We start from the raw sequence: 16,208 nt of genomic DNA, 5'->3' as shown, positions 1-16,208 counted from the left end.
GATCAGTTTTTCCTCTTCACCAATTACTCTATATTTGTTGCTATTAATCCATGCATGCTTAGTGCTTGATTAATTGTCTCTGCGCTTAATTTACGTTCATTCTTAGTGATCAGTTTCGTTCATGATTAATTGGTGTATGTGTTTCTTAATCACATAATGACAGCCTTATGTTAATTTTCGCTTAGTAATTTAATTTAGGGTTGGATTAAGTGGTTCAACTGGTTAGGGATAAATCCTCGTAACCTAGGATAAGAGACTTGCTTGTGAATCAAGGGGAAACAACATGTTTTAATTATGTTATTTTCTAATTAAAATTTGCTTGCTGCTTAAATTACAAAAACAAACAACCCCCCCCCCCAATTCGTTACTGCTTTATTACTATTTGTTATGAACGTTTGATTGAGCATTGCTCGTTGGAAGACGACCTAGGATCACTTCCTAGATACTGCATTTTTAATTTTTATTTGATTCAGGTACGGCCTCGATCAACTACATATAGCGACAGTGAAATGTAGTTGAAGAAAAAAGTATCTCCGTAGGTAAAACCTATAGTGATGACAACAACTTTTACATTTACCTATGCATTTTTTTCTTACTTATAATGATAGTTTTTTATCATAGGTATATGTCTTTTTTTTGGAGTGTAAGAGCGGGGACATCAACAAGCTCTCCTTTTATAAGTGTTGTTGCATAGAAATATAAAGTTAACCGTAATATGTTTTTGTCAGCCTTGCTTCAATATAATCCCAAATAATGATCAAATGATTTATACCAAGAAGGAGAATTTTTCCCTTGGCTATGGGTTCCTAAGCTTCTCCAAAGAGTGCTTAATGTAGAAGAACACAGAAGAAACAAGAAGATAAAGAAGGAAAAGATTTGTGTGAATGCTTGTCCTCAAGCAAAGAAAGAACAGATAACTTGTCCTCAAGTGACAAGCTCACAGTGGTTATTCAAAAACAATGCTTGTTCCAAAGAATTCAATCACATGACATGAATGGTAATCAATGTTTCAATCAGCAGCTTCTCACAAGACATGCAACTTTTCAAAGATGTGAACATGATTATTAAGGAACACAAATGAAATAAGCTAGTAAGAATGACAGATATCAAGGAAGGATCATTAACCAAAGCCTCACAGTCACTCTTTCACTCAAGCACAAGTGTTTAGGCTTATTCAACAATCAACAACCAACATAAGTCTCAATTTTTGCAATTCATCTCATGTCTTACAATCAAGAACACACAAACTGAATCCGAAGGACTTTTCTAGGCTTGTAACAAGGCTAGGCTGCAAACAATTCATGGTTTTTCTAGGATGCAAAAGCTTGGGTTCTAGGAGAGCATTCATCCTTAGATCAACCTTTTTCTTTTTATTCCAGCTCTATTACTTGTTTTTCCACACTTAGCTTTTCTTTTTATTAATTAGCAGCACACACACTTTTATTTTATACTTACAATTTTTTTTAATACTTGCTGCTTATTAGATGATTATGTGTGTTGCTTTTTTCTTACCATTACAAGCTTTCACCCCATAATTCCCCCAAATTTGGGCAAATTTCCTTTGAACCAAAATTTCCTTTTATGAATGATGCTCTCCTACAACCTAAGACAAGTTAGAAGGAGATAAACTGTACAGGCTCAAGGTTCAATCATACAAGGGATAAATCAATCATGCAGAAGGTAAGCTTTTTCGCTAAATGGCTATCTTCAATCAAAACACGGCCTTCATCCTCTTCAAACTCATGTATTCATTCCATACTCATAGATTCATGCAAAAACCATTACTTACTGCTAGTCGTTCTCTCGCAATTAAAGATCACACTCCACCGGGTTGCGGCTAATGCATTCCTTCACAATCAACCTGACAAACCAACTAACATTTTCAGTCATAATCCAAATTCCATATTCTTTCTCTTCTAATAACTGCATGCTCATTCAAGGCTTATGATCTGCGCATTTCAGTTCACTCACATCATACAATTGATCATTGAATTTCAAAACAAAGCATCAAACCACTGGATAATATCAGTGCACTGTTCAATCACGCTTTATACAAGCTACCAAACAACCAGAAACCATTAACTAAAATTTAAAACTGAACTGAAATTTAAAAGTTGAAACATAAATCTAAATTATATAATGTACTAAAGACATAATAATGATAAACAGTTCAAAATGTAGGGAAATAAAAATCCTGATCCTGTTAATGATCCCGATTCATGGCATGCTCATTCAGGTCTAATGCTGGTGCAAATGATGGATCCTGAGAAAGGGGCAGGTCTGACACTAGTGCAGATGGCTCAGGCTGAGGAGATATAGTTGGATTAGCCTAAAAAATAAAGGGCTCTGATGGAAAGGGCTCTGTTGGAGAGGGCTCTGATGCTGTAACATCCTCCTGAACCTGTACAACAACTGGATCAGACTCTAAAGTGAATGGCTTAGGAGGTGTAGGCTCTGTAGCCTTTGGAATGTCCTCCTACTAATCCTGCTAAGGCTCCTGGGTTGCAGAGGCCTCACCTCCTCCCAAAGGTGAAGGCTGGACTCCTGGCCAGGCCACCTGCTGAAGAAATTCTTCAACGCTCATAACCGGTCATTGGTGGACCACATCCTGCAAACTCTACATGATCAGGAGTTGGCCCTGATGCAGGCTCTGCAGCATAGACAAGGAAGGCTCGAAGCTCTGAGAAGAAGGATCTAGAAGAACTGGAGCTGCTGGTGCTGGAGAGAGAGGAGAGGTAGAAGGAGCTGAGGTAGGGGGAGCTGAAGTAGATGGTGCCTCAAATCCTCTGGCCCTAGATTTGCGGGTTCCCCAAAAAGTGACTAAAGGGTCATCTAGGTTCCAACAATTCTTTTTAATATAAGGCAAAATTAATGACTGGGCTCAGGGATTCAAAGGTCAGAGAATTAGATGTGACTCCTCGGGCCTTGCATAAAGCAGTAATAATGGCTGGAAAACCTAGCCTCGAGGAGTCATGTTGTGCGATGAGAGAAATCTGACCTAAGATGAGGGATCCCAAGTCCATATTCATCTGCATTACAAGCCCGTAGATTAACTTAGCCCTATCCAAAGTAATATCTAAAGTATGAGATGTCGGGGCTAAGTTAGAAAAAGATAGAACACTCCAGGTCTGGGCCAGAGTAGTAAGATTCTTCCTCAAAATCTTCAGAGGCATCCCGTCTGCATTCAGCTCAAATCCCCTCCTAGGGATACATAGGTGGGTTTCAAGCTCTTGAGGATCTGGCCTCAACTTGCAGAACTTGGAGTAAGAGAGCAGGCTCTCCCCTTCCTCGATGACCGCTGGTGTCTTCAAAAAGGTGTCGAGGGCGTCATCATCAAATTTAATTAGGTGCCCTCTCACCTTCACCTGCTTTGGTGATTTATCTTCAAGGTCATAAAGGTTGGCATAGAATTCCTTCACTAATGCCATGTCAATGATCCCTTCAGAGAAGTTAGTGAGCTCCTTATGCCAATTCCTCCTCTTAATTTTTCTCTTAAATTCATCAAATTATGTAATGTACAACTTCATATTCCTTTCTGGAAGGATCTTCCCGCCAAGGACATTGTCTATGTAGCGGTCCCAGGCATCTTAGGATACAAATCTTGATCTATCATACCTAGCCTGGGACACTGAAGCTGGGGCTTTTGTTTTACGGGAAGCCATCTACAAAACAAAAGAATCATAAGACAAGATTAGACAAGATTTATTCAAAGTGAAAAGCAAAAAATAAAACTGACATTAAGGCTGGGCACTTAGCGCGGCGGCTGGGCTTAGCGTGCCTTATGAAATATTACTTATGAGCTAAGCGCAATAGTCACACACTTAATGGTTGAACACAAAAAGACTTTTTTTCTGCAAAATAGGCTTAGCGAGCAAGCTCGCAAAGCTCAATTCCACAATTTTTAAAGACATAGAGGGATTAGCACTTAGCGCGTCAAGGCGCGCTTAGCACGACTACTCTACTAGACAACACAGGCTTAGCGAGCAGACTCGCTAAGCCCAATTGCAAGAAATATAAAAATAGAGAGGTAATTGCGCTTAACGTGACAGGCATGCTTAGCGCACAACAAAACACAAATTCTAAGTGTCTGATACACAACACTCGCTTAGTGCACAGTTGCACTTAGTAAGTTCAACAGTTAACTTCAACAAATAATATGAACGTGCTTAGCGCGACAGGTCGCGCTTAGCGTGTTCATCTAGAAATTCGGATGTTCATCAGAAATAATGAACTCGCTTAGCACAGCAAGGCGCTTAGTGCGCTCATCCCGATTTTCAGAAAAACAATGGCTTTCTTAGCCCCTGACTTAGACCCCTATTAGGCCATCTAACCCTAATCAAATCAAGCACATTGCAACTAGGATAAAACCTTAACTCTATTCTCACTAACAACTAACCTAACAGAACTAAGTATTAACATAAATTCAACCTAACGCTAACTATGTTGACTAACTTAGAGTTCAAAACTAAAAATGAAAATGGAAACAAGGTCAAGAAGCTTACTTGGATTGTTGAAAGTAGTTGCGAAAAGGAAGTAGATGCAGGCACTACAGGAATGTGAGCAAAATGCAGATGAATGCAAAAAGTGTGAAAGATGCTTTGTAAGAGTGAAATGGTAACTGCCTAAGGCAATTGAGCCTTATTATTTTTAGTAGTTTCGTATGGCTCGCTTTGCGCATAGCCGCGCTTAGCGAGTCCATATGACGTTTGAGTTTTAAAGGTCCATACACTTAGCGTGTCTGCTCGCTAAGCCCAATTCCAAAATAAAAACAATCCAAAGAAGCTTTTGGGCTTAACATGAAGATATGCACTTAGCGCATTCTGCAGCTCTGATTGGTCCTGCAAATCTCACTTAGCAGGTCGAGGAGCGCTTAGCGAATAGAATGCTCCTGAATTGCAGTGATGGCCGTGCTTTGCGCGAATAGGCTCGCTTAGTGAAATTCGAAAGAATTAAATTCCAGAGAGGTTTTTATGCTTAGCGAGTCTGTGCGCCTGGCCTCATTCCAAAAATTAAATTCCAGAGAGGTTTTTGGGCTTAGCACATCAGATGCGCTTAGTGAGAACATTCAGCCAATGATCAGGGGTCAATGCACTTAGCACAAGCAAGAGCTCGCTTAGCGCATGAAGAAAATGGCGCTTAGCGCAAGTGGTGTGCTTAGCGAGTGGACAACAAAAAAAATTTTAAGTTATTTTTCTATCCACAACTTCACAAAAACTATTTTAACCCCTTTTTCCATTGCTAAACATGTTGAACTCAACAATCACAAGCACTCAACTTAACTAAATGCAAGAAAAACAAAATTAAAAAGGGCTGGGTTGCCTCTCAGTAAACGCTCTTTTAACGTCATTAGCTGGACGCATAGTTCTTTGTTATCCTGGATCAATCTTGGTTCTTTCCTTCAGAACCTTCTCATCAAAATCCTTCACCTGTAAACAAACATTCTGGTCCATCAATTTTCTTTCTTCATTAAATAGATCAAAGCTGATTTGTTGGTCTTCAATACCCATTTCTAAGTTTTTCTTCCCCATGTCCACTACACAACTTGCAGTAGACATAAATGGATGTCCCAAAATCAAGGGAATATCTACATCTTCCTCAATGTCCATTACAACAAAGTCAGCATGAAAGATAAGATGCTTGACCCGAACCAGAACATCCTCAATCACTCCATAAGGTCTGGTGATGGAGCGATCTGTTAACTGTAAAGTCATCCTAGTAGGCATTATCTCCAACTCTCCAAGTCTCCGGCACATGGAAAGCAGCATCAAATTAATACTGGCTCCCAAATCTATAAGAGCTCTGCCAACAAAAACTTCACCTATAGGACAAGGTATAGGGACGCTGCCTGGATCTTTATGTTTTGGTGGAAGGATACGTTGAATTACGGCATTGCAGTTTCCCTCCACAACTATGGTGTCACTATGGATGTACTTGTTCTTCCTAGTTAGCATGTCTTTCAGAAATTTAGCATAGAGCGGCATCTGTTGTAGAGCTTCTCCAAAGGGCATGGTAATTTCTAGCTTCTTGAAAATATCCTTAAATCTAGCTAGATGTCTTTCTTTATCTTTCCTAGAAAGTACCAAAGGATATGGTACTTCTCTCCCTTTAGCTGAAGATGCTTCTTTCTTTTTCTCTCTAGCACACTCGCCCTTGCTTTTTCTCTTCTCTTCTTTTCTCTCAGTCTCTTTTTCTTTTTCATTTTTTTTCATTTTCATTTTCTTTCTCTCTTTCTTTTTCTTTTTCGTTCTTTTCCTTCTCACTTATTTCTTTTTCACTCATAATTATAGGTATCTCCTTCCGCTGATCATCTTCTGCTTCCACTTCTTCCTCAGTCTCACTCAAAGGTTCCATCACTGGGTCAATTGCTGGCTCAGTCACCAGTTGTTGTTTTTCATCACCTATCCTCTTCTCTCCTTCATTCATGCTCACCGTTTTGCTTTTAGTCATAACAACTTTGCACTCCTCCTTAGGATTCTTCTCTGTGTTGGCTCCAAAGATGCTTGACGGTCGGTCTGCCAATTGTTTTGCCAATTGTCCCATCTGGACTTCTAGATTCTTGATTACTGACTCTATGCTCTTTTGATTGGACATGGATACTTGCATGAACTAAGCAAGAGTCTCTTACAGCTTTGTCGTTCTATCATAGAGACTAGGCCGCCTTTGTTGTTATGGCCTGTTAGGTGGCCTACCTTGGTCTTGGCTGGTTCCCCATATAGTTCACTTCATGTGTTGTATCTTCTGTGGGAATGCAGCAGCTAGAATCATGTGCTCCACCACATATAACACAACTTGCAACCTGCAAAACAGAAGAGGGTGAAGGTTGTCCAGAATGTAATTTGGTTGGCAACTTACTCAATGTTTATGTTAATGCTTCAAGTTGCTTGGATAGCAACTTGTTTTGTGCTAATAATGCGTCTTGTGATGTGAGCTCCAGTAGGTTTCTTTTGGTTGGGATGTGTGCTCTATCATGTAAAATTGCATGGTCACTAGCAGCCATATTTTCAATCAATTCCATGGCTTCTTCAGGGGTTTTCAATTTTATTTTTTCCCCCTGCAGAAGCATCTAAAAGCTGCTTGGATTGTGGCCTTAACCCATCAATGAAAATATTTAGCTGGATTGGTTTGGAAAATCCATGAGTAGGTGTCTTTCTTAGTAACCCACGAAATCTTTCCAAAGCCTCACTCAAGGACACGTCTGGAAATTGATGAAATGATGAGATGGCAGCTTTTCCTTCAGCAGTCTTAGACTCTGGGAAGTATTTCTTCAAAAAAATTTCAACCACTTCATCCCAAGTCTTAATATTGTTACCTTTAAATGAATGGAGCCATCTTTTTGCCTCTCTAGACAAAAAAAATGAAAACAAGCTCAATCTGACAGCATCCTCAGGCACACCAGTTATTCTGACAGTATTGCATATCTCAATATAGGTAGCTAGATGTGAATACGAGTCTTCATTGGGCAGACCATGAAACAAATTGTTCTGAATTAATGAATGTGGATAGGTTATATTCTGAGCTTGTACCTCTGGCTGCGTAATGCTTGTGAAGAATTGCGGCACAGAAGTACTTGAGTAATCTTCCAGGGTCACCCGTCTTGGCTCATCAGCCATGATATTGGCTTCAATTAATACTCTGTGAGATTCCCCTTTTTTTGGAAAACTAGAAGATGCCTCAGAAGATAGAGGTTCTTCCTGAATTGCTGCTGCCTCAATGTCCCGCAAAAACTTTCTATTTCTTTCAGCGTTCCTTTTCCTGCAAGTTGCGTTAATTTCCAAGTTTATGGGAATCAAAACACCTGTAGAAGACCTTCTTTGCATGCAAAACAAGCACAACAACAGTTAACCAATTCCAAAGAACAATGAATTATGCAATAACTAAATCTTCACAAAATAAACAATGAATAAAAAAAATATAAAAAAAATAAACGCCTGCAATTTGAACTAAACTATTCTAAATAAGAAGAAGATTCCCCGGCAACGGTGCCAAAATACTTGTTTTCGCCCCTAGGAATACTAGATGTTTGTGTGGGTGCGAAATCTATCGGCAAGTGCACCAGATCTTCAAGTAAATAATTAAAATAGAATGATCCGAGTATCAAACTCAGGGAACCTATTTTACTTGGAAAAGCATCCTTCAAAATATAGTTGTTTGTAAAACGAATTAAGTATCATGAATTGAAAACAAAGGTATATTCTATTTTAATCAAAGAAACAGTAAAAGTGAACAATTGAGTGTGAAAACAAATAAGTAAAAGTGTTGGGTCCTTACACCAAGATACTTGATGTAATTAGGGTTTTTCTCTATTTGAAATTATTCCTGTGTTCTATGCTGAGGACAAAAATACCAACACCGATGTCTCGTGAGTTTGGACTAATTCAAACTAAGCTTCATTTGCAGATGTCTCTTATTGAGCTTAGACTAATTTAAACAGCATTATAAGCACGACATAATAAAAACTAGAACCTTGCACACTATGTCCAGCACTACAGTTATCTAGCCCTACTCTATCAAGTTCCAAGGAAACAATACATTTGTCAATGCTAAAGTTCCTAACAGCACACCCCAATGGGTGATCAAACCACAAGCATGCATACAATACGCTTAGATAGAAACATTGAACACATGAAAATAACCTCAAATAGATAATAAAAATATTTATATCAAGTACTTAGTAGAAATTCCCAACAAAGGATTTTAGCCCTCCATTACAAGGGAGCAGCTTTCACAAATAGGAGAAGGGTTTTAGAGAAAATACCAGATTACATAGCAGTGGCGATGTCTCATCCACCTCTAAGAACCTAGAAAATAACTCTAAAACCTAGAATCTACCTAAAAGTTAGGACCTTTGCTTTCTTGCTCAGCTTTTCCTCTGTTCTCTGCACACAATTCGTAGTCAATTAAGACCTCTTTCACGTCGTCATGCTCTCTCTCTTTTTTTTTTGTGCAAATCAGGCTTAAAAAAGGCTTTCTGACCTCAAAGGTGCGCTTAGCGCGAGTAAGTGATATTTGGCTTAGTGCCAACCTTGCGCTTAGCGCAAAAGAGACAACTGCCTCGCTTAGCAAGCTGCATACATGATAAGCGCGTGCTGGCGTGGAAGAACTCTCTTCAGGCTTATCCTCATGCGCTAAGCCACTGCTGTCTCGCTTAGTGGTTTGGTCTTGCTAAGTGCATGGTTCAGGCTTAGCGAGACAACACTTTTTGAACCTTCATAATTTTCTCCTTTTTACTTGAAATTGAAGTGAAATTTACATTAAATTCAATAGGAAGGCTTCTACTGAGTACAAATGAAAACTAATCTAGACATATTTACAATCCTACCAAAAAATAACCATAAAATTGATTTATTTACATTTTAGAAACTTTTCTATACAAAAATTAGTCGTAAAAGACAACTAACAGTGAGCATAAAGTTTGAAAGCTATAAACAACTACAAGAAAAATGCTTATTACATGGGGAATTTCCTGCATATATTGCAAATTTTTTTTGCAGAAAAAAGTTTCATGTGGATTTAAATCCATAGCTAAAACCTTCATGGACATTGTCCTCTTGCCAATTCTAAAATTCCTAGGAAATTTTCTACGGATTATCCAGAAAAAAAAATCCACAAGAAAAATCTCCCACGAAAAAAGCAAAAACTTCACGAATAATTTTTCCTACAAATTTAAATTTACAGGAAAATTCTTGAGGATTTTAAATCTACAACAAAATTTGTAGGAAATTTTCTTGCTTATTCTTTATTTGCAAGAAATTACCTATAGAGAATTTTTTGCACATATAAATCCGTAGGTAATTTCTAGTGAGTTTAAAAAAGTATTTTAATATAATTTTTAAATTTACTAAAAAGGTATCTAAATTTATTTTATTTTATTTTTTAAAATCTAGTAAATAAGGTTTAATTTTAAAATATTAATAAAATTATTAATTCAGAAGGTAGAGGAGCGTGAAACTCTTGTTGACATGCATTTAAGTTGATTAAAGCTAACAAGGCATTGTTCAACGTAGGCATCACTTTCAAAAAATTGTTGTATTAGGATTACATTTCACAATCCAAATGTAAAGAATATAATAGTTCTTAACATCTGAACAAAACTGCAATTTTATCAATTTGTATGAATCTTTTCATAATCTTCTCAAAATCAGAACTTAAAAAATAAAAAGCAAAATGTGCCTCTTAATCAAACCTAAAAATTAAAAATAGCTCTTTTTGCTTCTGTTCAGTTTGATTAAATCATCTATAAGTGTAATAATAGTATTTACACTACAACTATATTTGCAAGACAAACAAAATCACAAAAAATTATAAAATTATGAAATGAAAGCATATGCTATGCATTTATAAAATGCAGGTGCAACTCACTCATTATAACTCACCAAGTAGTTTCAACACCAAGGTCACTACTTCTAACTACCTAACTGGAAATTGCAACAAGCTTATGGGAGTCCAATATTCCACTAGAGAGCTTGTCTCATTTGCCAAGTGAAAGATGACTAAAGCACTGCTTGCAGCCAAAATTTGTCCACCTAGATCAAGATTAGTTACTTAAACTGACACCCATTATTCCAATTCTGGTGTTTAGAGGCATGGAAGGATGAAGCATGGAGAATTGTCCCTCTACTGATTTTTTCGAACCCATATTTGAATTCGAAACCCGTAACATGTGAAAGTTGTTGAGATCAATTGACTACTTGGTCCAATGATTCCAATCAACTTCAATAGTTTTAATTTTATTCACATACATACATCAATCATGAGCAAGAGGTAGGACTTTGTGGACTCAAAAGTGTAGCTATTACTTAGCATACAATATAAAAAAGAATCAAACCACAAAACTTGTTTGCAAACTTCCTCTTATACACAAGGAGTGCCAATTACTTCAACCAAGTCATAGTGTACAAAACTAAAACAACCAAAAAAATGATACTCCTAGAGCAAAAAGAATACTCAAAACATAGTTAACAAGAAGGATTGGGAAGATCTAAGTATGTAAAGAAATAATTTAAAATTCACCAAGAAAATATACATAATTGAGGTATACTCTAGAGCACACCTTTGCTTGCCCGTTGTTCCAATTTCCATGGGCAAGTCAAAGTAGTTTCTAATAGCGTTAATCTTACATTGCTTACAAGTTGTGCCAAGAGAAAAAGTAGAACTAGATTGGGTAAATGACTATAATTTCAACCACTAAAAAAACTGTGATAGAACAAATACAAAAGTTTCTCTGATGCAATCCTACCCCCCAAGGGTATTGGATAGAAGACTCCCAGTGTAACGACCCGCCTCGTCGCTACGGTATCCACACTCTAATATTCGATAATTTCAATTTTTATAAAAAGAACTCCCTTAATTTTTTATTATGAAAATAGAAGTGATTTTGTCACAACATAAATTCATCCAACAACAAGCTATTACTTAAGTGAATATGCATAATTACATAGAAACAACAATTCAGTACATGTCATACACATAACGAAAATTAAATATGTTCATATATATATAATTAAAATTCCAGTTTTATATCTTTAACTCAACAAAATAAAACTTAAAAACCAACTATGGAGGAGTTGATTACAACACACAACTCTCTCCCAAAATAACGCCAACGTCATCACGTCGGCTCGGCGGCTCCTCACCAGAATCTTACTCCCTACACCCTGCCACTGTCATTCTGCTCCCACGAACAAGGTTCGTGATCATCACAGGTATCAACCACACGATACAAAATTGCAAGGGTGAGTTTATTATAAAAGAACCAATACCATTTCCAAATAACCACAATTAGCAAGGAACATAGGCAAACATGATAAGCATACACAACAATCATTATTCAATACTCATATCCAACAAATATTCATCATTCACATCCAAAAATTACTCATCATCCATCCATGGACCCAATCAAGACTGCACAGAATGATGCATGCACCTAACTCAACACTCATATGCAATGTGGTACGTACCAACAACAACCAAATATCAGGAAATAGCCTAAGCGTGTCTACACGACACTCTCACTTAGGGAACTGTGCTGAGTTTGTTGAGACCACCCGGTTGTGCACGTAACAGCCCCCCTCCCATAGGTGATCAGCCTGGGAGCCCAAAGGTGTTCCCTACCAGGTGACAGCCCCCTAGTACAAAGTACACTTGGCCACAGTTACTCTATTTCCTGTGTCGTATGAGCTATGATCACGGCCAAAAGTAAGTGCCCAAGACCATGGACCAATTAAAGCACCTAAGCATCCCCTCAGGAATGCTTAGATTCTCTAACCACGCTAGTTACCCACGTCTGGGCCATCCGACAAGGTCAGTGCACTCTACCCCCCCATGACATACACTTCATACGACGTATGATCGTGGCCAAAAGCTAGTGCCAAAGACCCTGGAAGGTCAGTGCACAGTGCCTCCCACGATCATACACAACATCCAACGTATGAACGTGGCCAAAAGCTAGTGCCAAAGACCCTGAAAGGTCAGTGCACAGTGCCCCCCACGAACATACACAACATGCACATGCCAATGCATTCCCAACATCAATCAACCAATCGTATTTCCATGTCATTCACAACATAAATATCATCTCATCTCAATGACGTTATCAACAACAACAACAACCTCATTTCATATTCACATATTCATCAATAATAACAATTCATGTTGACATGGTCTTTATTAACAACATCATCTCAAATCAATATCATCATAATTATCATTATCATCACATATCAATTAAAATCCTCAATAGCAACATCAACAACAATTCAAACAAACACAACAATATCATTTCCACACGCACGGTCTTCAAACAACACATTTCAAACAACCAAAACAATATCATTCATCACAATACATATATATATCGCATCCCATTAGTTAAAACGTAATTTTCTTTGAAGAAAAATCAGCATGCAACAGGGATAGGCAGATATCCTCATAGCTAGGTTCCCTGACCCTAACTATGGTGTTAAAACGGTAAATTTTATAATAAACTCCCCTTACCTATAGTGAGCTACCCCACGGATTCCTCATCGCGTCACTTGAAGATTCCTTTTTGTCCTTGCTTGTCGATTCCACACAAGCCTCTACCATGCCAAAACGAAGAAGACTTAGTATGGATTTAAGAAAACAAAGCTAGTAACAGTGCTCTGGGTCAAACACCCACATTACTACATGAAAGAGCTGAGAGTATTTCGGGTTTTACAAAGGAACGTAATTTGGAAATTCCGACCACGCCAATGTGACCGGGGTTCAGTGTAGGTTACGAAAATAACATGTATTTCATGAAAGGATAACGTTTACAAAGTCTCTTTCTCTAAGGTTTTTCAAAGGAAGCATAAGACATGCAATGGTGGTTGCAAAGTTAGAAAAGATGCAAAGACAAGATGGAACTAACAAGAAACAAGCATAGAACCATGGTTACCTCGAAAGAAAATGAAAGATCAGATTAGGGTTTTCGTTCTCTACCGAAACCGCAAGCCAAGTTGGAAATTCTGCTTCGGTTGAAGGGTTCCTCTCGGTGTGGGTTTTCAATGGAGAACAATGATGGTTTGTGGTGGCTAATGGTGGCTGTGGGTGATGGAGAAAGTACTTGGAACTTTAGAAATGGATTTGGAAGAAAGAAAGAAGAAGAAATGGCATTTTTCCTAAGCTACAAGAAAGCAAAGGCTGAAATGCTTAAATAAGAGATGCTCTCGGGAACGGAAGCTTCTAGCACACTCCAGATATTTTCTCAAAGATCCCAACGGTTAAATCATGGTAAAGTGTCTTGTGAAGTTGCAAACCAAACTTCGAGACGATCCAACGGTTAACGAAGGCTGGGCAGCGTTTCTACCGAGTCAGCTCCATGTAGTTTTCTCTAGAAGCTTCATTAAGAGGCTTCCTCTAGAAGCTTCATTAAGAGGCTTCTAGCACACTCCAGACATCTTCTCAAAGATCCCAGCGGTCAGATCATGGAAAAGTGTTTTGTGAAGTTGCAGACCAAATTTCGAGAAGATCCAACGGTTAATGTAGGCTGGGCAGCATTTTTACCGAGGCAGCTTCATGTAGCTTTCTCTAGAAGCTTCATTAAGAGGCTTCCTCCAGAAGCTTCCTCGTGGCTTCTTTGAGAAGCTCTCTCAAGAGGCTTCTTTGAGAAGCTAGATCCTTATCTATCCACACCCCTCTATTAACTAAATTAACTTCCTTAAAAATAATTACGGATGAAAATAACGCAACAAATAATCAAACATCAAACATAATTACTAATAATATATAGATATATATATATATCAGGGTGTTACACCCAGAGGCTTGGGCTAGAGCTACTAAAGAAGGCCCTAGGGTTCTCATGAACCTTAGGGTAGATCTTTGAGCCCATGGGTCAAGGTTGGATCCATTCTTCTTTGTAAATATTAGAATAGGTTTTTTTCCTTCTTTTGGGCCTTGTATTTTGGTCATTCTAGTAGTATAGGGTTTTAGCCTTGTATTTCAGGGTATTTTGAGTAGTCTTTGTAGTAGGGACTTATTTTGTATTTTCATGTATTTTGTCATGGGGGTGAGCTTAGCTATTATAGGGGTGTGTAGCTAAGCTCTAACTTCTCTTCTCAAGGAGGTGAGCTTAGTTATTAGAGGGGTGTGTGTAGCTAAACTCTAGCTTCTCAAGGAGGTGAGCTTAGTTTTTAGATGGGTGTGTGTAGCTAAGCTCTAGCTTCTTAAGGAAGTTTTCTCAAAGAATCTTCTCAAGGAATTTTTCTCAAAGAAGCTTCTCAAGGAAGTTTTCTCAAGAAAGCTTCTCAAGGAAGCTACCTAGTCTATAAATAGAAGCATGTATAACACTTGTTGTAACTTTGATGAATGAGAGTCTTGTGAGACACAACTCAAAGTTCAACTTCTCTCCCTTTTTATTCCTTCAATTTCATGCTCCCCCCTCTCTCTTTCTCTCCCTCTTTCTTTTCCTCCATTGAAGCATCCTCTCCAAGCTTCTTATCCAAGGCTCATCTTGGTGGTGAAGCTCTTTCTTCCATGGCTTATTCCCTAGTGGATGGAACCTCCTCTCACCTCTTCTCCTTTGTCTTCCGCTGCATCTCCATGGTGGAAAATCACCATTAAAGGACCTCATTGAAGCTCAAAGATCCAGCCTCCATAGAAGCCCCACAAGCAAGCTTCCATCAAGTGGTATCAGAGCACAAGATCTTCAAGTAGGTGCTCCTTAAACCTCCATCAAGTTTTTGCTTTACCTTCTCTTCTATTGTTGTTTCTTCATTTTTCTCCATTTATCTCCTCACATGTCTTGTGCTAAATGTTTTTAACATGATTTTTTAGAGTTTCCACCGATTAAACTTGCTATAGAAGCTAGGTTTGATTTTCTATGGTTCAAATTTCTTGTTCTTGTTCTTGAACCATGAATTGTGTTGAGTTTAGGTTCCTTTGAGTTTTGTCTTGTTATTTTTTCTGGCTAAAAATCACACAAGTTGGCAGAAAAATCAGTATCCAGGAAAAAAAAGTGAAAGGGAAGTGTGCTTGTTCTTTTGGCTCAAAATTTATTCTATAATTGGTGCCTATGTTATACCAATCTTAGTTCCGAAATTTCAATTGAAAATTACTGTGAAAACAAGTGCCAAAGCTAGAGGTTTGTTGAGTCTTCTTTTTTATAGTTTTTTTACTCTACTCTAGAGCCATTCTAAGTTTCTCTTTGAGTCCTAGCTTGCTTCTATGTCCTTTTCATTACTTTAATTGTTGAGTAATCCTTGAAAAATTGTCTTGTTAAAACTCCATTGGTTTAACTTTCATTTCATTTTTTTGGTCTTTGGTTATTGCTTGTCTCTTTGTTTCCTTGTTTGTGAGTTGCCATATAGGGAATTGGAAGGAGGATTGACGCTGTCCCTTGAAGAATTTGAGTCAAGAAGAAAGGGGCCAACCACCTTAAGAGTTATTGGACTACGAAGCACTCCAAATTGAGTGAATCACCAAAGAGAGAACAACCACCAAAATTGAGGACCGTTTTGTAATTTTGTAATTTGCAATTTACTTACCTTTATTGCTTTCAATTTTTGTAACAAAAAGCCCTTTCATTGGAAGTGTGTTGGGAGCCTCCAATAGGTTACCAAACTTCCATTTGTGTGTAATAATTTTAGGCAATTTTTCCTTATGATAGTGAGTGTTTTGTTGGGAACCTTGAATGTGGTCATCCAAACACTCTTAGGATTCACCTAGTTTACATTTCTTGCTTACTT

General features: G+C 38.0%; 1 protein-coding gene across 1 annotated transcript; it reads right to left on the bottom strand.

The window, feature by feature from the left end:
- Nucleotides 1-5,369: 5,369 nt before the first annotated feature.
- LOC102664231 (uncharacterized) lies at nt 5,370-6,540 on the bottom strand. Its single transcript, XM_006575810.1, has 2 exons — nt 6,261-6,540; nt 5,370-5,992 (listed from the first exon to the last, which is right to left on the bottom strand). The coding sequence occupies exons 1-2, from the start codon at nt 6,538-6,540 to the stop codon at nt 5,370-5,372; spliced, it is 903 nt and encodes a 300-aa protein (XP_006575873.1).
- Between the last annotated feature and the right edge of the window lie 9,668 nt (nt 6,541-16,208).

The sequence above is a fragment of the Glycine max genome, chromosome 2, assembly GCF_000004515.6.
Source record: "Glycine max cultivar Williams 82 chromosome 2, Glycine_max_v4.0, whole genome shotgun sequence".
Taxonomy (NCBI): domain Eukaryota; kingdom Viridiplantae; phylum Streptophyta; class Magnoliopsida; order Fabales; family Fabaceae; genus Glycine; species Glycine max.
This window is presented reverse-complemented; position numbering and strand designations above follow the sequence as displayed.